The sequence below is a fragment of the Diplotaxodon limnothrissa genome, linkage group LG15, assembly GCF_057381915.1.
Source record: "Diplotaxodon limnothrissa isolate DT_005_m linkage group LG15, D_limnothrissa_male_GT1.1, whole genome shotgun sequence".
NCBI classification, from domain to species: domain Eukaryota; kingdom Metazoa; phylum Chordata; class Actinopteri; order Cichliformes; family Cichlidae; genus Diplotaxodon; species Diplotaxodon limnothrissa.
In genome coordinates, this window is record NC_140610.1 from 26,159,065 (window position 1) to 26,181,563 (window position 22,499).

At 41.5% G+C, this 22,499-nt stretch overlaps 1 protein-coding gene across 2 annotated transcripts in view; it reads left to right on the forward strand.

Annotated features, from left to right (window-relative positions):
- Positions 1–19,086, forward strand: part of pex7 (peroxisomal biogenesis factor 7) — a 43,400-nt gene extending 24,314 nt beyond the window's left edge. For both annotated transcript variants that reach the window (XM_085372458.1, XM_085372459.1), the window contains 2 exons: positions 5,414–5,513; positions 18,360–19,086. In XM_085372458.1, coding sequence (XP_085228584.1) covers positions 5,414–5,513; positions 18,360–18,443 — 184 coding nt within the window. In that variant the 3' untranslated portion in view covers positions 18,444–19,086. The remainder of the gene's footprint in view (positions 1–5,413; positions 5,514–18,359) is intronic.
- The last annotated feature ends 3,413 nt before the right edge of the window (positions 19,087–22,499 follow it).

The following is a 22,499-nucleotide window of genomic DNA, read 5'->3' on the forward strand; positions in this document are numbered from 1 at the left end:
TGTCACCAGAAAATCCTTTTAACCCTATGCTCCAACCTTCCACGCCATTCAAGTGTAATTACATTTCATGGGAGGTGCACATCAGGTCACGTGGAATGTTACGGCGTAGATTTCAGGGATTTTTCTCATCATGAATGTATTAATGTAGTTTAAAATGCTCTGCACAAACACTTTTAGACTCTTTTAGGCCACAGTAAAGTGATGCCAGCCAGAAAACAAGTGTTCCAGTATGTGTTTTTAGTGTTTTCGTGGTTTTTTTTCTTCTCTTCTTTGGTTCTTCAGTTGTATTTTAAAGATTCAGGGGCAGGTAAGCTGAGAGTAAATGCTGTGCTACATTCATATCGCCCTACACATTAATGTCAAATAAATTAGATTAAGATTTGCAAGCTTAGCAAAATTAAGGCTATAAAAGATCTATAATGCAGCTCTGCATTTCAATCCTGTCAGAGAACAATCGCGGTACATTTAATACATGTAATTAATCGTCTTTTCCTTTCTTTTTTTAGGCTTGCTTTATATATTATACTTCATATTAAAGATTGACTTCAGCACCACAATCCAAAATATATGACTTTTAATTAAGCCTTTCTTCTCTGCGGGCTCTTTTGAAACACACAGAGTTGGTGTTTAGTTTGAAACGGAGACTCTGAGATCATGTTTTCCTTTTATAACGTCTCGTGTTTGCTTTAGATAACACAATCTGCCGCGTGCGTGTATTTGTGTGTGTGTGTGTGAGACCCTTAACATTAATTTCCTGTTTAAATTAAACTGATCAGAGCCATGAGCTTAATGGGCACGTTCTCTTTACATTTCTGTCTCGTTGTCATCTTATCTTTAATGTTGTTGTGTACACGTTCTGTTATTTTTACAGCCTTTGCCCTTTATTTTCGCCCTCGTGACCCCCCTCCCCCCATGCTGTGAGTTAATGAGTTTTATAGTAATGCACAAAGCTGGCAGGTGAATGGATAGTTCTATAGAATAAAACACAAAAGCGGCTAAATAATCACCTACCATGGAAAATGCAGACAAAAGACGGCCAAGCTTCATTTCTCCAAATAACATGTTGTGTTTGTCTAAGTGAGACAGTCACTGGGTGTCACGTATGTTCACACAAACACACAAACGCATGACCTGCTGTCATCTATAACATAATCTGAAGATCCCACTTCCTCTTCCTCACATTTAACCTGATGACTCTCGTTTTTGTTGCAGTGATGATCGATTGATTAGTAAGAATGTGCAACTTTATGATTGGATCCCAAAAAACTAGTCATCACTTACAGTACTGTGTAAAAGTCTTGAGCCACCCATTATTCTTTATGTTTTGGCAGGTGGATGATTTATTGAAACATACATGGATATACATATACAGCATATACAGTAAAAACAGAGCTTGTACTATTCTAACGAGCTTCAGAGTGAATATTAAGTATGAGTGCCTTTATTCTTCAGCTCTATGTCAGCTCTGTGAGGATCTTCAGGATCAGTTCTCCAGGGTTCATGAAGGATGTTCAAAGCTCTTCTTTGGATGTTTCTGCCTTTTGTTCTGTTCTCTGTCAGGATGATCTCACAGAGATCTGGCTCTGGGGAGGCCCATCCATGACTGATAGTGTTCCCCTATATGTTCTTCTATCCAGGTATGATTTAATTATTAGCAGATGCGTTCCAGATGGTGGATCAAACTGACTGTATTTTTCTTCCCTCATAATTCATCTGTTTATCAAAGATCTCCAACATCACAGACTGACCTGCAGCTGAGACCATGACAGAGCAATCTGTCTGAGAGACTGCAGTCAGTCCAAATTGGGCTGCAACTGTTTGGAGACGGGTTGCCTCCCACCAGACAATCTGTGCAGTTACTCTGCAGTCAAAAGACGCTGAGGGTGTTACACGATCAACATCTGGGCCTTTAGTTGGTTGCTGGAATTACTTGCAGTTCGTCATCAAACAAAGAAGAAAATTCAGTGTAATCACGGGACAACCACAGATTAATCTTTCCCTCGTCACAAGGAGTTTGTCATCCTATTTTTACTCTAGTCCGGGGGGGCACTCTAAATTGCGTCCTCAATGTCTTGAAGTTCTCCAGAGGCCTGGTAATGACCTGATCATTTGATTCCGGTGTGTTGACCCAGGGTGAGATCTAAAACCTGCAGGAGACGGGGCCTTGAGACTGGAGCTCCCCACCCCTGCTCTAGTCCAATATGATAAAAGCTATCTTGGCTCGTACTAACTGCTAATGGAAGGAATCCGGTCTTTGGGTGATGACGTAATGAATCCTGCTTCCGGGCCCAAAGTACTCTGTGTTTAATAAGGCTTTTGTGTTTTTTACATGTTTTAATGCTTTGTGTCTTGTTCTATTTAATCTCAACAAGCCCTAAAAACAGTCAGTGATCACTGTCGGCCTCTCTCGGGTTTTATTACCACTAATCATTTTAAAGCTCAGTTTTCAAAACCTTATGATGTAACTGCAGCCCAGCCCATGCAGCAGTATATTAATAACTAACCTCGTATTGTGGTTGGATTATCTCACCTGTTCTCCCGACTGAAGTTCGGTCCGTTTACCGCATCCTTCCATGCGATTGCGTTTGTCCTGAACCTTCGGGAACACCCGCGTTAACTTTGAGTGGAAAAAAGTTAGCGTTCATCGTCTAGCTTCACTGTTTATATTATGCTAACATAGCTGTGTCGCTAGCGATCAAGTAGCACATCATTATATACCAGCTAACCCAATTTCAGTAACCCTACAAACGTCACTGCTATTTTGTTTTCTGTCTTTATTTATGTTGGAAGTGATAGCAGAGCTGTACGTTTTAATTTGTTTTGTAAATCTCTCAGCCACAACATGGTATATTTTATATTTAGATGGAAACTAGCGAGCTAACTCCCTGCTAACTTCTAACTCCGTTACATTTCATAAATTTGGTTTTCATGGATGCCTGGATGTTAAACTTAATTTTTACACCTGGTAGAGCAACAACGCTGATCATTTTATTACAGATGAAAGGAGTTGGACAGTTTTAACTCTCAGTGACGCCGCAGTGATTGTGTGACTTAGGGACCTGCAGCGGAGTTTAGGCCCAGGCACGACTAATGACGTAAGACTTAAAGATCGGATTGGTTGTGGTTCTTGTAAACACAAACCCCAAACATCTGGCATCAAAGCAACACAAATGTGTGACTCCTCCCTGACAGAGGTAACTCTGGGCAGTGTTCAACTTCCCCAAGACAGAGAAGAGCAAAGTTGTCTCTGATGTTCATTCATGCAACATTGTGTTTTCATGCTGTTTACCATTCAAAAATGAAGGATAAACAGTTATATTAATAGTTCGTGATAAAGTGAATGAAACATCAGTTAACTAATATCTGTATGTTTTCATTCATTTTTCATAACCGCAGTGAAGCTTGTGCTTTCTGTGCTCAAACAGATTTATTCCCCCACAGTGCTTCACAGGACAGTTCTGTCACAGAGGTCCCATTCAGTGCATTAAGAGGCAGAATAATTATCTAGCAGCTATGAGCTGACTGCAGTGGCTCATGCTTTTAGATATCGATACTGTGGAAAATGTAGAAATCGAGCTGATTTTGTTTTTATCCCAATATTTGAGCATTAAATCATTAGATGATAATAAGAAAAATCTCATTAAACTGAGACTTTATTTCAGAAAGTCTCAATTTTCCAAGAGGTCACACAATGTTTTTAAAAGACAACTGGCTCAGCACCAGTGTCCAGATGTTTCTGTTTTCAGGGTCCTGATGATGGATGAATGTTGGGATGTTGGTTTTTCTTTGGAAACAGGGTTAATAGGTTGAAGCAGCAGCAGTCCTCCTCTGCTTCATGCAGGAGTCTCTGGAAGAGATCGTGGATCCTTTATTTGAAATATAAAGGCACTGGGCCCGGTTCACTGATATATTTGTAGAAATTGTTTTTACTTTCTGTACGAAATAATCAAGATCTCAAAATCTCGGGTGCCGGTTTAGCTCAGCGTGTTGAGCGGGCGCCCGCATGCCATATGGCAGAACGGCCAGCCCAGGTTCAAGTACGACCTGCGGCCCTTTGCCGCATGTCTTCCCCCTTCTCTCTCTGCCCCTGCTTTTCTGTCGTTTCTTCACTGATCTGTCTAATAAAGCTGAAAAAGGCCAATAAAATAAAATAAAATCTCAAAATCTCTTGACTCATCACAAGTGTTGTAAATTTAAAAGCTTGTTTTGAAAGTGCTGTTGTGTTGTTTATTTCAGGTCCTCAGAATTTTTATCTTCATGAGTGTGAATTATGAAAAAAAACTCTTGTTAAGCTCGTTAAGTAAATTAGTGTGTATAAGAGCAAACACACACACACAGAAACATGTACAAGTGCAAGAAATTGAGCATGAACAGTGATTTACACCAACACACTCAGCACATAATATCACTAAATGCTCGACTGTCCCCAGACACCTATCACTCTGTGTGTGTGCGTGTGTGGGTGGGTGGGGCCTCAGTATTAATATGGGCCTAATGGAGCCCAGTGAGAGCTGCAGTGTTCCCTCTGAAAATGATTTAATTACATTTGCAAAGTGGATGAGTCTGGAGGGAGTGTTTGCTGCGTCAGGGCTTAAACACACACACACACACACACACACTTACAACCAGAAAGAGAAGTAGTCTTTCAATTAGAGTGATTGGCCGCCGTGCCGGGGTCTGGATACTGTGTTTTATTTGCACTTACCTCGCTCGCTCTGTCACGTCTTTATTTTTCATAACCTCATTTTGGAGATTGCTCTCTCACTCACATCTCCTCCTCTTTAAGCCTTTAAAGCATCGACTCTGGTTCTTCCTTTTCTTTTGCTCGTAGTATAATAGGATTTTAGAATCGGTGCACAATAATGATGAAGTGAACTTTGAGTTGGTTTCTGGCATTCTGTCTCCACAGCGCATGCTGTCGGGATGCTTCTTGATCTGAGACCTGGCATTGCAAAAAAAGCTTGAAGGATCCTCTGTGGTCATTAAGCACCTTTTTTATGCAATATGCATCTTACCGTTTTGTTTTGTTATGGATGTTATGGAAGGGAGGGTGGCCTCATAAATAAGAATTATTTTGAACTGTGAATCATGCAAAGTCTCTCTAGTCGCACCTGAATAATAAGTATAGGTGTGTAGTCTATGGCAGAAACATGAATGAATGAATGAATGAATGGTGATGAAATAATGATGCACCATATCTTTAGCTATAAACAGCACAGAGAACACTTGGGGTCGTCGCTTTGGTCCCACTCTGTTACCTAAACTTCTAACATCTTTTTCTCTTCGTCCCTCTCCTCCTCCTCCTCCTCAGCAGTTTGTCATTGCATTGAATGGAAAAACACTGAGCTCTTCGTTTGTCTTTGACATGCTGCAGCTTGAAAATGATCAAATATTTGTGTGTGTGTGTTTGTAGGTTTTGGGATTATAGCCGACAACAGCCTCTCCTGGATACTGTAGAGCATCATTCAGAGTTTGTCTGTGGATTAGACTTCAACCTGCACATCCCCAACCAGGTAACATCACCCACCTGTGCTGTTTGTAATGAGCCAGCTGACTTACTGAGGTAACACTCAAAGGATGAAAGAACCAATGTTTTGTGTGTATGGGTGTATGTGGGTGTTCCTGTGTTAGCATCTGCTGAACAGGTTTTAGTTCTCAGACCAAAACACGCTCCCAGACTCATATTTATCCACATTCATAAATACATGTGTACACTCAGCTGGTTTTTTAAAGGTCTCCATTTTAGAAGTTTTCATGCAAATTTCCCAAACGTTGAGTAATCCAGCTAAAGACAAACCAAATGAGTAATATAACCTTCCTGAGTGTACGTCAGCCTTCTCACCACCATATAAACATAACAGTACTCCAAAATGTCTTTTAGCAGAGGTTCTGGGGACGATCTGTGTCCCCAGAACTTAGTTTAACATTGTGACACTCACTCAGGTTTAAACATTACCAGCGATGCTTGCTGAGAGTAATTAGATGCACAAGAGCGTAAAACCGAGTCAGGCTGGCCTTTAGACTTCTGCCATGAAACTGTGAAAAATGAATTCGCTGGATTTAACTTGATTAAAACGGCAAAGAGTGAAATTTACTAACATTTTATTAATCAAGTTTTTGATTTCCATTATTCTATGAATTTGGTATTTTTAATAGACTGAAATGTACCATTTAAAAAATCTGGATCATTCCTTCTTCAGGTATTCCTGCTGACTTCCATATTCAGGCATATTTCTTCTTCTGTTCTCGCCTCATTGTGCCCACTCCGTGTTTCTAGTAGTTTTGAATTGGGGCCATAAATCAATATGTCCGCACAAGGCTAAGTTTTACCCACACACCGAAATGCTCAGCCCCGGTCGCCCGTCACCGTGTGGGGTGCTCTGATGTGTCAGGGTAAGAAAGCAGTGAATTGAAAAGGCCACCGGTGTCCAGTCCTGTTTTTGGACTAATTTTGACAGGAGCTGCACCGCGTGGCTCTCAAACTGAAGGAAACATGTGACATCCAGCAGACTCCAGCATAATGCTGCCGGATGAGTGTGTGGGGTATCCTGACTAAAGCTATATTGGGATTCTCATCAGCTGGGAAATTAGTGATGAAATCAGCTGCAGCTGCTTTAGGAAAGCGTGAGCTGAGGTTATCACTCCTACATCACTGCGCCATGTTGAAAGTGTTCTTAAAAAAAGAAAAAGGTTTAGCTTAGTTAGCCAAAGTTCACCATAACCCTTAAAAACACCTTCAGCCAGTTTCCCGTCTACTATTTGATGCAGCGATGCACCTTAACCAAGCAAGCTCTGCTTTACAGGATTCAGCCCGTTAACTTTAAGTGATGCAGAAATCCCAGCTGAGCTTTTAACGAACCGCACCAGAAGTCCTGAGATTGATTCCTTACCCTCCGGGTGGCCATCGGATTCACTTCATTTAGGCAGCTGTTGGTTCCTTCCTGTGTCTTATGGTGGATATTTCATGGAAATGCAGCATTTGTCTTTGAGTTTTTTAATAAAACACAATTTTTCATGGAGCTATTTTGACTCTAGATTGACTTAACTTCAAGTCACGACTTGGATCAGCTGCTGCAGACTGAAGCAGAGAAGAAGCAGTTGAAAACTAGCCTGATAACTTTAGGTCAAAAATCCTTGTTTAGCCACTGTTTTTAACAAGGAAGATAAAAAGTTAAATAGTTTTAGCCGATTTGATTGGATTTTATTCTTTGCCTGCACAACCATGACCAATCGAGAAGACTACCAACAAAAACCTGAAAAATTTCAGCTCCAAAAATCGGATCCCTTCTGATTCTCCATCATATGTACATATCTGTAAAAGTGAGCGGAGAAGGGATTTCTGTCGCACTCTTACCTATTTCCCCCAGGGTTACCACAGCAAATGGATCCACGTGTTTGATTTAGCACCGATTTTTCCAGGACAGGAGCAGACTGGCTTGTGAGCCCAGAGGCAGATGTGTTATAACCACTACACTACAAGAAAGTACGAAACTCAGAAACAGACCCACATTTTTTTTTGGTTGTTTGTTTTGTGGAGGTTTGTGAAGGATGGAAATAATTCACCTCTCCGCCTTGAGAGCATACAAATTCATTTTGTTGGCGTGCACCATCGTCAGAGTTTTCACTTGAAGCCAGAAATAGCTCAAGTGGAAAATCAGATTGAGCAGGATACAAACGGTGACGAGGTGGAAGTGCGTACGTGATAACGGCCTCACGATCCACGGCGTAACCCCACAACGTGATGGTAAACAGTCAGTTACCCACAGCAACCAATCACAGAGGGCAGGCTGTCCCGAACGCCAGAGTTCACTGTGACAGTCAGCGAGCTGTGTGTATGTGTGTGTGAGAGAGAGGTGCAGTAATGAGCTGCAGAGTGTGTGTGTGTGGGTGGAAGCACCAACAGTAATGAGTTGTATTGTTAGCCGCGCTGTTATCAGTCGTGTCATTGTGGAGAAGCAGGCTGTGAAAATGCGAGCCACACTCAGTGACAGTGTGGAGGACACTTGCACTGACGTCATGGATCAGATCGCCGCTCTTATTTTCCGTCTTCCTCTGGGGTCGAGTTTCTCTCCTTGGGACGTCTCTCTGCTCGAATCACATCAGATACTCAGGGGAAAAAAACAAAAACTCTTTTCAGGGATAATTTAGAAGCATTTCTAAATAATTTGAATGAGGAACAAGAATCGACATTCATCTGTCCTGCTTTCAGAGGATGTTTCTGGCAAATAATCGATTAAGTAGAAAGATTAGACTCTAAAAAGTCAGAAAATCGTCTAATAGACGAGGTTAAACACTGCTGAGACAGATATTGCACATGCATTTAAAGGACATTTGAAATCACTAGACAGTAATAAAGTCATATTTTACCTGCCAGTGAAACATTAGCTTGTTTACTGTGGCTAATTTTAGCAGAGCTAGCTAGCATTAGAAAATAAGACAGAAGAAGAATACGAATTCTTTTATTCACTTTGTATTTTAAAGTGTGAAAGTATTCAAATAAAGTGCTGACATCAGCAGAATTATAGAGCAATAGTAATGATGCTGAGTAACTTAAATGGAGGTAAAAGAATACAATAACAGCTTCACCTTGTAAGTCTGCAAGAGCTGCACAACACCGTCACACAGAAAAACAACCACCTTTAGCTCTTCCGGTCATACAGACTGAGCGCTCCAGTGATTCTCACCAGCTGCTAGCATCCCCTCCTTTGTCGCCTTTGTTCTTTCTACCTCAAACAGTCTTCTGTAATATTTTACAAAGAGCTGAGCTTCGTTAAAGTAGCTTCTGTTTACGTACTAACATCATGTTCGAGGCTAACGTTCGCCTGGCTTGCCTCGTTGTTGTACTCATGATACAGCTCTGTCCTCCAGTTGATTTCCAAACCTGTTATTTGCCAGTTTCATATGTACTACTGCAGCTGCGGTTCTCTTTTTGCACCTTCCCCTTTGACGTAAAGTCTTAGACCACAGTGTCAAACAAATGGTTTGCACCAAAGGGTCCAGTCTGGCATATTTTATGAACTGCTGTTCTCTGCACCAGGAAAATAGTTTTCAGATAGTTCGGAAGTGGTCATACCATTATGGTGGCTCCAACAGGCCTTGGGCATGTTGGACTTTATGACTCATAAACTAAACAGTCATAAAATTCACCGCCCCCATGTTTGACCCAGCAGCTGCTGCAAATTGATAAAACATGAATAATTAATATAACCGGCTAATATTTCAGGTGAAGTTTGTCTGCAGCTCGTGCGAGACACTGACAGTTGTGACCTGCTGCTTCCTCCACATCACGTGATTGGCTCATTCAGATTTTTGTTCTCTGCATCTCTGTGGGTGGCCGTTGAACACGTGCCTTTCATTCTCAATAAGACACAAGTTGAATGTAAAAGCTATAGAAGACCTATTGACGGGGTCAAAAGGGGAATTCTCCAGAGGAAAACTGCCCGTTACTCAAACGTGATTAAAAACCAGCTCTTTGGTGTTCAGGATTTAAAAAAATAGTGTGTGTGCAGAACTTATTTTCTGTTCTGTTGTTCGAGATGAACAAATTGACCAAATATTTACGTCAGTGGTCAGTCTCGCTGGTGTTGAGCAATAATGTCCACCTTTTGAGAGTTTGGAGGTATGGCAGTGGGGTAAATACGACAGAACAGTGTTTTGGTCTGTTTTCACTTGCTGATTAGTTTGACTCCCACCGAGGGCACGGTTGTGTTTAGGCACTACAATCTGCTTGGTTAGGTTGAGAAAATGATGATGGTTTGGGTTAGAAATCCATCCGTCTGCTGCTGAAATGTGCTGCGTCACAGGACTGATACACTCTGTTTATCTGAGAGACTCCAGAGCTTTTAATGAAACAGCTAATAAATGTCTTCAAAGTCTCCTCGACCATCTTAGAGAAGCAGGGACTGACTGACCCAATCACTGACACGCAGGCTGGTTTGTCTCCACGTGTGAGGCTGTGGATAGTTTATGTGGTTGTTTTTTTTGTTTTTTTTTTACTGATTAAGTGTGGACAGTCGAGTGTTCGGTGTGGCTGGTCTTGGCTTTTTGTTCCAGCTCGTCTCTGGGAGGTGAACCATCATCTTCAGGGTTTTTATCAAAGCTGCAGATTCCTCTGATTATCTGTGGCATGGACATTTTATAAACCTGCCTCATAACTGGCAAAAGCACAGTTTTGTTTTTTCCAGAGGCAGAAAGTGTGTCTGGCTCAATCCTTAAAGTATTTTCTTTCGATCATACTGCAGCTTCTGCAGTATACAGTATGGCTAAGCATTAGCATGAAATGGGATTCAACTGTCCTCAGAATGTGTGCGCATACAAAACATGTACAAAGGATCTCTAATCCAGGTAGGAAATGTTTGTGCTGTTAGATTTCTCCTTGCTTTCCCAGGTTTCTGTGTCTTCTATACTAATATCTGCTCTCTGTGACCAAACATGAAGACACGAGTAGAAACAAACTGTCATAAACTGGATGTTCAGAGCAGTCTGAAGGCCGAGCTTGTGGTCTACCGGGACTTTGGCTTTCTCTGTGTTAGCTACCCTTTCCTGCTGGAGGTTTCTTCCTTTTAAAAGGGAGTTTTTCCTTCCCACTGTCACCAAGTGCTTGCTAATAGGGGATTGTGTGATTGTTAGGATCTTTATTACAATTATCAATATCTATAACTAAAACTGAATTGAAGTGAATTACTTGTGCTTCTAGAAAATCTGAAGATAAAACGAAATCCTGAATATGTTTCATGTGAGTATGAACGCCACAGCAGGTTGTGTTCGATGGGGAATCTGTTGAAACAATCTAACATAAAGTCAGGAAACACAGTATTCTGAAGTACAGGTGCTTGTTGTGTGAAGTGGAGCACACATGCCGAGTCGTGTTCCACTGAGCGAACATGCAGACGGAGATTTGAGGGAAATGTTGTGCTGCGTTCGATTTTAGTTGTAAGCACTCAAACTGAACTCGCACATCATTTCCATAAACAAGCTGCCCACTCCGTTAATCCTCGCACGGGCTAATCTACCGGAAACCCGATAAGGCTACACTATCTGTCCTACTGTCCAACGCCATTCATCAACCTGAAGTCTGCTCTTCACCACAGCTTCCATATTTTTCTGGTCTGTTCATGTTTAATATATTTCAGCTCTTGTGTTTTAATTTCTTCCTCTGATAAATGTGCTAACTCATGCTCATCACTTTTGTCTAAATCACTTTCTCTTTTGCTTTGCTTTCTCCGTCCATCACACTGCCTTACCTCCCTCACTGGTGTGGTTTTATTCTGGCATAGCCATGTGTGTCTGATGGATCACCCGCCTTTACCGCGCACACACACAGGGACACACACTGCGCACTGTTTAAGTGGTTATCGTGTGTGTGTTAGAGACAGAGTAAGGCGATAGATCACACAGGACTGCAGGATGACATCTGTTCACTGGTCTGTGGATTGTTGTTTTTTTTTTTATTAAAACTCCTTCTAATAACAGCTCAAAGCTTGTACAACTGACCACTGTTATTTTTGTTTCATTGGAAGAATTATTATTTTATTGTATATGTTGTTATATTATGTCTGTTATGTGCACCGTTAAAGCACACAGTCCAATAAAGAAGCACAGACTGCTAACGCGTAGTTAGGTTTGATCAAACAAAGAAAATTTGCAGTAAACCGAGCGAAATTAAATCTCCCACACATGCAAACAGTATATGCACATGATGGACCAGCTGGTCATAATGTTTTGCCTCATCAGTATTTAATATATCAGTAAATAAGTTTTGGTCTTAGTGTATGTTTGTCTTAATGCTATGCTGTCCTTTTGTGGTGTAATACAGACTGAAACTAACTGTGGGGTTATTTCTAACTCGGGATCATGCTTTATACTGAGGATCTAGATCAGGAGTTGGGGAGCTCCAGGCCTCAAGGGCCGGTGTCCTGCAGGTTTTAGATGCGTCCTTCATCCAACACAGTTCATTAAATGGCTAAATGACCTCAACATGTCTCGAAGTTCTCCAGAGGCCTGGTAATGAACTGATCATTTGATTCCGGTGTGTTGACCCAGGGTGAGATCTAAAACCTGCAGGACACCGACCCTTAAGGCCTGGAGCTCCCCACCCCTGATCTAGATGTTGGATATATTCACCATGCTTGTGGCTCAGGTCTGGGCTTACTTGTCCAAAGGAAAAAAGAAAAGGTAGCTCAGTAGCAAACCGTTCAACTCCTCCATTATGCATTTGCTTTATAGATTATAGGAAAACACAATCTTGTCCAAATCTTTCAGAGAATTGCAGTTCAAAGTCATCGAAACCAAAATCCCAGATCCATATACTTAAATAAGGAAATGTTAAATATATTAGCATAAAAACATTAAAAAGCAAGAATTTTTTTTTTTATTTCGAGTTGGATAACAAGACAAATGAGGTTAAGGTTGTGTTTTTTTTAAGTTTCTTAGTTACCAAAGCTGAAAGTAAAAAGTCTGTTAGCGTTATTTTTACCCCTCAGATCAGAAATGGACACATTTCTGTGGTTCTCGCTGTATTTACTCTTTGTCATCATAAAGGGGATGTCTTTGGTGGGGTGGACATTTGAGGACTTTGCTGCTTTGATATGTCACAGACAAAACAGTGAATGGATTTACTGAACAACTCTTTGTACATTCATAAAGAGTAAGTACCTTGAAGCAGTGCTATTCAACGATTAAATGTGTATATTCTGCTACATAAATGCATGACTTTTGCCTGAGAGTGCCATTTTGCCACCAGCTTATTAGTCTTTTAATTACTCATTTCATTCATGTTTTTCTTATGTTAAATAAAAAATATTTGAGGAGCCATGAAACGTTCTTCAGACTTTAAACTATTTCTTCCTGTGGCCTTTTTCTTCTCTTACCTCTCCTCATCACACATCTTTTATTATTCTTGCTTTCTTTGTACATTTTTCCCTCTTTGTGCTTTGCTGCAGTCTTGGCAGCCTTTGCCTTCTTTGCCTTACGACTGGCTGTTAAAGTTGATTAAAGAAGGGCATTCCTCATCTCAGTGGCTGAGTCACTGCACGGCCACTTTGCTTACTCATTCCCTGAAAGGCCATCCAAGCTTGTTAAGTCTGATTCAGATATTCGATGGAGCAGGAGGAAAGCCCGATGGACAAAAGGATGCTGATAGTGTGGTTACTGCGATCACAGTCGAACACAAAAACAGAGTCTCAGTCAGGTTTCAGAGCTCATTGCAGTACAGAAAAAACAGCTTTAGTGAAGGTTACAAATGATCTTCTTACAGCCTCTGACAGTGGACTAGAACATGTTGTAGGTATTACAGGTACTGCGCTGCAGTAGTTTGTATCATATCTATCTAATAGACCCCAATTTGTACATGTAAATGGAGAGTTCCACAGGGTTCAGTGCTAGGACCAATTCTGTTTACATTATACATGCTTCCCTTAGGCAGTATCATCAGAAGGCATAGCATACATGACACCCAACTTTATCTATACATGAAGCCAGATAACACAAACCAATTAGTTAAAATACAGGAATGTCTTAAAGACATAAAGACCTGGATGACCTCTAATTTTCCGCTTCCAAATTCAGATAAATTTGACCTTATTGTACTCGGCTCTAGAAATCTGGATGAATGGATGGATGCCATTACCTTGGCCTCCAGTAACACTGTGAGGAATCTTGGAGTCATTTTTGACCAGGATATGTCCTTCAATGCACATATTAAACAAATATGTAGGACTGCGTTCTTCCATTTGTACAATATCTCTAAAATTAGAAATATCCTGTCTCAAAGTGATGCTGAGAAACTAGTTCATGCATTTATTACTTCTAAAAATTCCCTGAAAAGCATTTCAGACTTTTGCTGCTATGAAACTGTTTCACAAAAGCAATTTGCAGGTATTCAAGTTCAAGAGTGCATCTATGTTTTGTTTTTAAACCTGACCTCTTAAATCCAAATGCTGAACACCTCTTCAAGCCACTTTTTAACCAATCAGGTAAAAACCTCAGCTTAGTGTTATTGGCGTTGGGTTGTCAGATGAGTCAGAGATGGCAGGTGAGTGTAAAAATCAGCAGTAGCTGAAACACGCTAAATTGATCAAGTTAAACAATAATATAATCTGAACATGTGTTAACATTTCTTTTGACCATACCCAGCTCATGGCTAATGGTGTGTATGGATTTTTATAACTTTAGGAAGCAAACACGGCAGGTAAAAATAACCAGTTAGGGTGTTTAATTCGCCCTCCATCTCTGTGATGGATTATAACAAATCAAAGGATATGCAAGTTAAACCTGCAGCACATTTACAGAGCAGGATTTCTTCAATCAGTTCTGTTTTTACAACCTCAACAGCACCCAGCAGACTTCATCCCGCGTCTTCTTCACTGTTCAATCCAACGCAAAGCTGCTTCTAACACCTGCAACAGCACAAATCTTTAAGATTCACGAAAGTGAAGCAGAACCAGCGTTGTACTTTGAAAGCTGAACTCATGAGCCACTCTGCAGCTGGGACAGATGACAGTGAGGCAGTGTGTCATTCAGCTGATAGCCTCGTCCATGCTGAGGCATGTCATTCAGATGATAGCCATGTCCCGGCTGATTATAGAGTAAAGAGAGGGAGGTGGAGCTGCAGCTGTATTTTCTCCTTCACTGGATCGTCTGAAAGCTCTGTCTGTGGAAAAAGACTTCAGCCGAATATTTTCAGTCAGGATTTTTTACCTCTTGAGTTTGTTTCAAACAAAATGTTGAATTTTATTTCTTATTGATTAACTTACACTGAATATTTGTATGACATCGTGCAAATTAGGGATGGGTATCGTTTAGGTTTTATCCGATACCGGTGCCAAACCGGTACTTTTGAAACGGTGCCGGTGCTTAAACGGTGCTCGAACCGGTGCTTAAAGAATGGAGAACACAAACTTTGTCCAAAAACCTCTCATGTTCAGCTGGTTTTTTTTGTAAAAAGATAACAATGTTAGCCTTTTCTGTAGCTATGGGGCATATATGGCATCACTCTTGGCTGGAAGCAGTGCTTAAATAATGGAAAAAACACAAACTTTGTCCAAAATCCTCTCATGTTTAACTGTTTTCCACTTTTTCTTTGGTCATTTTAGCCTTTTTGGCCAGGGTGAAGGGAGTATCTGCCATCAAACAAGAAGACAGCCACGTAACTACGACGGTGTTTGCTAGTTCACCTTACATGCATTAATGTAATAACGTGGTTAGCCTACTCAACGTAAATTACACACGAACAACATGAAGCTACTCATGCAGAGAAGAACGGCTGCTGCTGCCATCATCATCCGTCATCATCTCTGCTACACTGGCAGGGCTACGGGCCAGGACTCTATTCTTCGGGTTCTTGGGAAATGTTGCTCCGGGTCAGATAACAGGCAACCCACGCGCAGTAAATGTGCTCGGTGTGAGGTCTCGCAGCAAGCTATCAAATACGGCGCATTTCTCGGCTTTTAACAAAATGCTATATGTCGCCAGGTGTTTCACCAGATTCGAGGTGTTACCTCCTTTGCACAGTATCACCTTAAAGCACTTGTTGCAGGCTGCTGAGTTTGCATCTTTTGCTGTGAAGTGCAGCCAGACTTTGACCGCTTCGCTTTGGGCATTTTTAATCTGTAGCTCTGCTCTAAAAGAACGTACGTACCTGGGCCCGCCTGCTACACTCGCAAAGGTAAAATGATTGGCTGGAATCCAAAGTGTGTGACATCTCAGGAAAAAAAAAAAGCACCGAAATGTGCGCTGCTTTTCGGTCTGGTTACTACAGTTTATGTCAGAACCGGTACCCATCCCTAGTGCAAATGCTCCAAATGAAAAAGCCTGACCCCTGACATGTGGACTTACCAAAGAGTGTCAAAGAGTGCTAAAAGAGTGCTAAATAAATATAAATCTAATGTTCAAAAAGATGAATTTACGGTTTCTGTATACAGTGGCACTGTGGTGAAGGGGAAACATGATGGAAATGGCAGAGATTAGGGTAAACAGTATTCCTGCCTTATTGGGGGTAACTGTTTTTCCTTCTACTCTTGACGTATCAGTTGTCCTCGAATTGCTGTATTGTGTGACTTACAAACACTATCTGATTTTGTAAAAATGCACCAGCTAAACAACCAAAAAGTATAAAATGAAATTTAGGCTCCGAAATTTAAATGTGAAGGCTTTAAAATTACAAAATGTTTTATTAGTTAGCTTCATACAAACTGCAGTAAGAAAGAAATCGGATACAGATACCGTTTTTTTCAAAGTCTTCAGCAGGCAGGTCGTTTAAAATCATCCAGGAGGAATGGGGGAGGGGATGATGGCTCGGTCGTCTGCAGTGTTGGCACTTAGATGAATGAAGTGTGAGTTTTTGGTCTCTGATGTCAGAGTTCCTATATCTTTCTTCTTGAATGTGGTTCCATCACTGAGAATAAGAAGTGGGCTAAAGGCTGAAACAAAGTTATCGATACCCATGTACATACGAACAAGACCTCATAGTCTGCGATGCTAAGATCAGGACTCTTGTGGATGGTGGTTGTTCTTTAAGACTTAGATGTCTCGTTGATGACGCTGTCTGAAAGACGAGAAAAAGAAAAAGTTACATGAAAGTACAGGAAACATTTGGGTATGAAGAGTTTAACATGACTGACACTGACAAACTGTCCTGTTCTGATTCGAGTCAGTCTGAGTAAATATTCTGGTATCTGGATGGTTGAACTAAGAACTACCTCGACTCATCTGAGCCGGCCGGCTCCACCTTCTTAAAGCGCTGTGGTCACTTTTAACCCAATGAATGAATAAGCTGACAGTCCCAGAAAACTCTAAAACACAAAAATATGACTTTTTTATTTTTATGATTTAGCTCTCAGCTGATGTCGTGACTGCTTTATGTGTTTGTGCTGTGAAAGTAAACCCAAATCAAATGTTATTTCTTAACAGACACTCTTTCCTCTTCATTCATACTGACGAGCTTTTGGGAAACACTCAGTATCTGTGGTTTGATGTAAAACCACCGCAGCTGAGATGAAACCTGGATGACGAAGAGAAAATACTGCAAATATAAAAGCATGTTTTTATTAATACACTCTCAGTCCTGCTCAACCTGCTGGTGAATCAGTGGAGACTGATGAAAGCAAGAGGATGAAGTGCAATAAATGGATTTATGTCGATGGACAGCTCTTAAACTAGCCTTCACAAACCTGAGAGGATGTTCTTTGGAGGCAAAACACAGGAAAGAAAAGAGAGTTTGTTGTGCAGACCTGGAGTCTGCACGCTCTCTAAACTCCTTTGTGCCCGACCTGATAATGGAAGCTAATTCAGGTGGAACACTTTGATGTGTTTGTGAGAGGAGACAGAGACCACACTTAACCCGAACTCCTCTGTTGTCTCAGAGCTGCAGGTAATTTCAGCTGGAAGCTTGAGCGTGATTTAACTTTACCACAGAGAACCAGCTGTTACCTGCCCAGTCACATCTTCTTTTTTTTTGCTGCAGAAAAGAACATTCAGTTTATTCCAGATTTTCTCTGGATACGTGCTTCACTTTACATCAATCTTCACAAGCTCTATCTTCTGATTTCTAAAAGTATATAAATTGTGAGAGTTTTGGTTCAGACATGTTTCTGTCAGTGATGTCGATGCTTGCTTTATAGTCCTGGATTAAATCTGTGTTTAACCTCGTGTGGTGGAAATGAGCCTCATTTTTCCATCTTTCAGGGACTTCAGTTTTCATTAATATGAATATAAAAATCCAGAAATTTCTATATAATGGGGTTTTCCCATCATTACGGAGTGAAAGCATTAGATTCTTCTCTCACTGTCAGTCATTCCTTACTTGAACCATCGAGGATTGTCAGTAAATGCCGACTCAGACTTGCAGAGCCTCAGGAATCATCTTGTTTGTTCAAGCACCAAAAAACATGATTTTACTGTGATTTTAAGCAGTAAATCCTAAATCCATTAGAAGCTGGAAACAGAATATGTGGCTTTGTGTTTAGTGTTTATTGTTTTTTTTTTTTTTTATGAGTGTCATTAAATAGAAGTATTCCAGATGTTTCTTGCACCGTATTCTGTAAATCGTCAGCCTGACATGTTTAATACGTCTGCATACTGCAGGATGTTTTTGTTCTATTGATTCACTCACTCGGTGAGTGCGAATGGTTGTTTGTCCCTGTGTGTTAGCCTTGCGACAGACTGGCGACCTGTCCAGGGTGTACCCCGCCTCTCGCCCTATGACAGCTGGGATAGGCTCCAGCGCCCCCCGCGACCCTGAAAAGGATAAACGGAAGTGAATGGATGGATGGATGATTCGGTTCATTTGATGCTGCAGGTTCAAATCCCGATGTGAGTGTGAGGTGCTCTTGAACAGCATGTGTGTGGTTGTGTGTATGCAGGTGGTGGACTGTTCCTGGGACGAGACGGTGAAGGTGTACACACCTGCGTGCCTGTCGGTGGGAGCGCACAGTGCAGCCCCTTAAAATGCCCACAGACCTCTGAGGACGATTTCACCTCGGCGCTGGTATTCGAGCACTTCTCCCCGATGAAGCCAGTGCCTCGTCCTGAACCATAACGACTGCTTCGCCGACGCACACCCGACTCTTCACTTCTTCCACAACGTTGTTCAAAATCCGAGCCTCAAACTGTGAATGGTTAAGACACACGCCACTGAGACGTCATTGCTCTGACACTTTGGTACCAAATCGGAGCCAAAATTCTGAAAACATAAGTTTCACAGGTGGCTACTGGACCCTTGTTTCCATAGGAACTGGAAAACACCAGCCATCATGTTTGGGCAGATGAGCTGGACATTACTCGGTCCCACGACTGTGATCGACTCTGTCAGAATAAAGCATGTGTTGGCATGTGTTTGAAAAGCAGATATTTTACTGTGATAACTTTTGTTCTTGGTTTTGTTATTCTGGGCATTTCACATTATCAAACAGTGGCACCCCCGTATTCAATGCTGCCTACTACAGTGGCATAGTGGTGCAGGGGTTGGGTTTGTTGCCTCACAGTGGGAAGGTTTCTAGTTCAAACATTTTTGTGTGTGTACTCTGGCTTCCTCCCACTGTCCAGAGACAGGCATGTTGAGTTATTCTAACTGACCATGGAAGTGTGGTAGATACATGCACACACATGCACACACACGCACACACATGCACACACACGCACACACACGCACACACACGCACACACACGCACACACACACACACACACACACACACGTCTGGTTTGCATTCCTCATGGGGACATCCCATTGACATAATGCTTTCCCTAGCCGCTTACCCTAACCCTAAACCTAGCCTAGCCATAACCCATTTGTAACCTTGACACTAAAACCACATTTTGAGTGTGAAAAATGCCTTCAACCTGATGAGGACCTGGATTTTGGTCCCCACCAGTATAGTAAATTTCAGATTTTGGTCCCCACCAAGATAGCAAGAACCCGTACACACAAACACACAGCTATACTGTTTGCTCTCAGACCTGGGAACTTTGGAAAAACTCCGGAGTTTAGGAGTGAAGCTAACACCTCACACTGGACTGAAACAGGTCTCCCCATCATCCGTGTGTTTAGTGTTTTTATTTTTTAATATTAATTGCTGCAAGTTAATTTATCATTTGTTTCTCAATCAGGGATATTTTTGTGTCTGAGTTGAACTTTAACCTTTGTACTCTCTAATCAGTTTGAGTTTAAAACTGCAAATGTCCTTCATGTTTCACACGTCACTGAAAAGTTTACGGTGAGTTTATTTCACAGTCAGTTGAGACGGCTTCAGTGTTTGGCGATGTGCCTTGAATAAAGCTAATTTTAATAGTGTGGATCATTTTTTGTGAAACACGCACATCTGTATCACTGGAACATTTTCATACGGGGAAAATGAAAAGTTAAAGTCTGTCCCTCACTTTGGAAGAAAATGGGGATGATCACACTGACACTGATGTTTGTTTACATGAAGACGAATTCATGTCCAGGAAGATGAATTATTTCACATCATCATTTTACATGCTGTGAGACTCTTCAGTGTCTTCTAGATAAATCTCAAATAACCTTTGAGTCCTTTCAATTTTTGCAGGTTTCACTGACATAAAATGTTGATTATATATATAAATTGTAATATTTTTAATATTGATATTTTTCCGCCAGTGTTGAAAAAAAAACCTGTTCAGTTTAAGTTCAAAATGAAATGAGACATTGTGTACGAGCCCACAGACGGGTGAAACTGTCGCTGGCTTCAGGCGACGTGGTTTCTCATTCCTTCGCCGTGATTGTGTGCTACACATTCATTTGGAAATCCATATTAAAAATGGATTCACGCCTGTTAAGTTCTGTGTTTGAAGTTAAATTACTCGGCCTAATCTATATTACCTATAGTTTCTAGAACAATGCATGCATGTATTTGCAGTTTCCCCTCCTCCCTCTCTCAGCGAGTTCCGGTCTAAATCCTCGGCCCGTTTTCCCAACGTTTGAAAGCGCCTCCGTCTTCTCCTTTCTCCGCGTGTTAATTGAAGCTAATGGTCTGAGCTCGATAAGGGCGGATTTCCCTTCCCTGTGGCCTGCAAACTGATTTTCTGATGAAATATTTCAATTAAAATATTGTCCAAGTCATTTCCACGCCTGTTACGACTGATGGTGGAGTCTCTGTTTTTCGATAAGGAGGTGGAGGAGGCTTAAAGGAATGAAAAATAGAGATGTCTGTTTCTCCAGGATCATGGCAGACGTCAAAATATACATAGAGGGTTTTTGTTGTTGTTTGTTTTTAGCTCTATCGAAGGGAAATCTTAATAGGCTACTGCAGTAGATAAATTGTTCCATTAAGAAATGATTTTCTGTGTCTGATGCGGAACAACACGAGTTCAGCCTCATCCAGGATCTTCGGGATGAGCTGGTGGCCAGAACACAGGGATGGAAATCCCCGCAGCAGCATCACTTTCTCAGTTCAAGGCTGGAAGCGGGGACGTCACAGAGTCCCCGCCCTGTTTTATACTGTTACACGTGCGGCGATATCCAGGTTTCATCGTCTGTGCATGCTGGGCAAGGGTTAAATTTGATGATCTGAATCCTCTCACACTCACATCCATTCATGAAGGGCTCAAATGCAAGAGGACACACACAAGGGTTATTAATGCTCTGTGAGTGAGAAATTATCCACCAGTTTAATGCTGATATCAGTTATGTAGATGGAATATTTTACAGTAGGTCGCACACCTGCAAACATCGGGCACGCGCTTCCAACAGCCACTGCATTTATTCAGGTGACGTACCCTCCAAAATCCTCCACTCATTCAGCTTCCTGCAGATGCCACAGATGTGAGGTCAGGGGTGCTTTTCTCCAAAGAAGGGCTGAAGATGCGTTACACGAGTATAAATGCAGGTGTATCTTCACATTCTGGCTTGTCGTTGTCCCACGATTGATCAGGTGCCCAGTCTGCTGAGGTGAACCAAGAATGTGTCATTTCATTTCTCTACACACCTGGAGAACAGAGAACCTGAAACCTGCTCCACAGATCCGGGCCGATTCCATGAAACACGGAGTTAATAAAACTCGTTTAGTGCAAATAAATGAGCAGCTCATCCACGAGGTCTTTAATCGAGTAAACCTCTGATTTCAGCGTCTTTAGTGTGAGGATTTTCTCTGGGGGGGTTTTCAGCTGCACTTTCAGATTTTTCTAGCATCTTTGTTTTTTTATTTCTCATATTTTACAGATTAATTAATATATTTCAAAAGATAATAGGCCTACTTCCAGCCCACACTCAGACTCCGAGGCCCTGCACTGAACATGCTGAGCTGCTTCCTGTTAATATCTGTAAAATCTGTTGATTATTTCATCCTATATCCACGCTGTGCGGTTTTCAGCTTCAGCAGCGTATAAATCTATGATCTGTCACGGCAATAAATCTGATTAAGACTGAACTGCAGAAGAGGTAAACACGGCTACAGTCATCTGTACTCCTGCTGAGTCTTTACAGTCGTACTCGTCGGCACTGGCGGCTGTGATCCGCAGCAGACGGAGTTTAGGAGATTATTACACCTCCAAATAAACGTTTTGCTCTCTGAATCAGAACAGTTCAGGTTTTAAGGTGGAAGAAATGACTGCTCAGATATGCCAGATACAGAGTGTACAGGTCTAGTCTTTATCAATCTACCTGGTAATGTTTCGTTGTTTCCTGCATGTATGTAAAGGCTCCCTGCTTCAGACTGGAGACCCACGCTGAATCCCACACCTGAGACAGGTTGTGGCCCCGTCATGACTCTGAGCAAAGGAACAAAGTGGATGGATGCTCATGTAAGCTTTAGCTCTACAACTGTAGAGTTTATCTGGAATCTGTAGCTCAATAATAAGGTCTTTTTCCACCTTTCCCATCAAATTATAGTAATTGGCCGTCACTAAAATCGTAATTCCTCTGTAATTTAATTAATTTCTATTATTATATTTTGAAATTACAATGTAATTATACTTATGTACAATTAGGTAGCTACACTAGAGTAACAGTGACGGCAGATGGCTACCCCTCCCAGAGCCTGGTTCT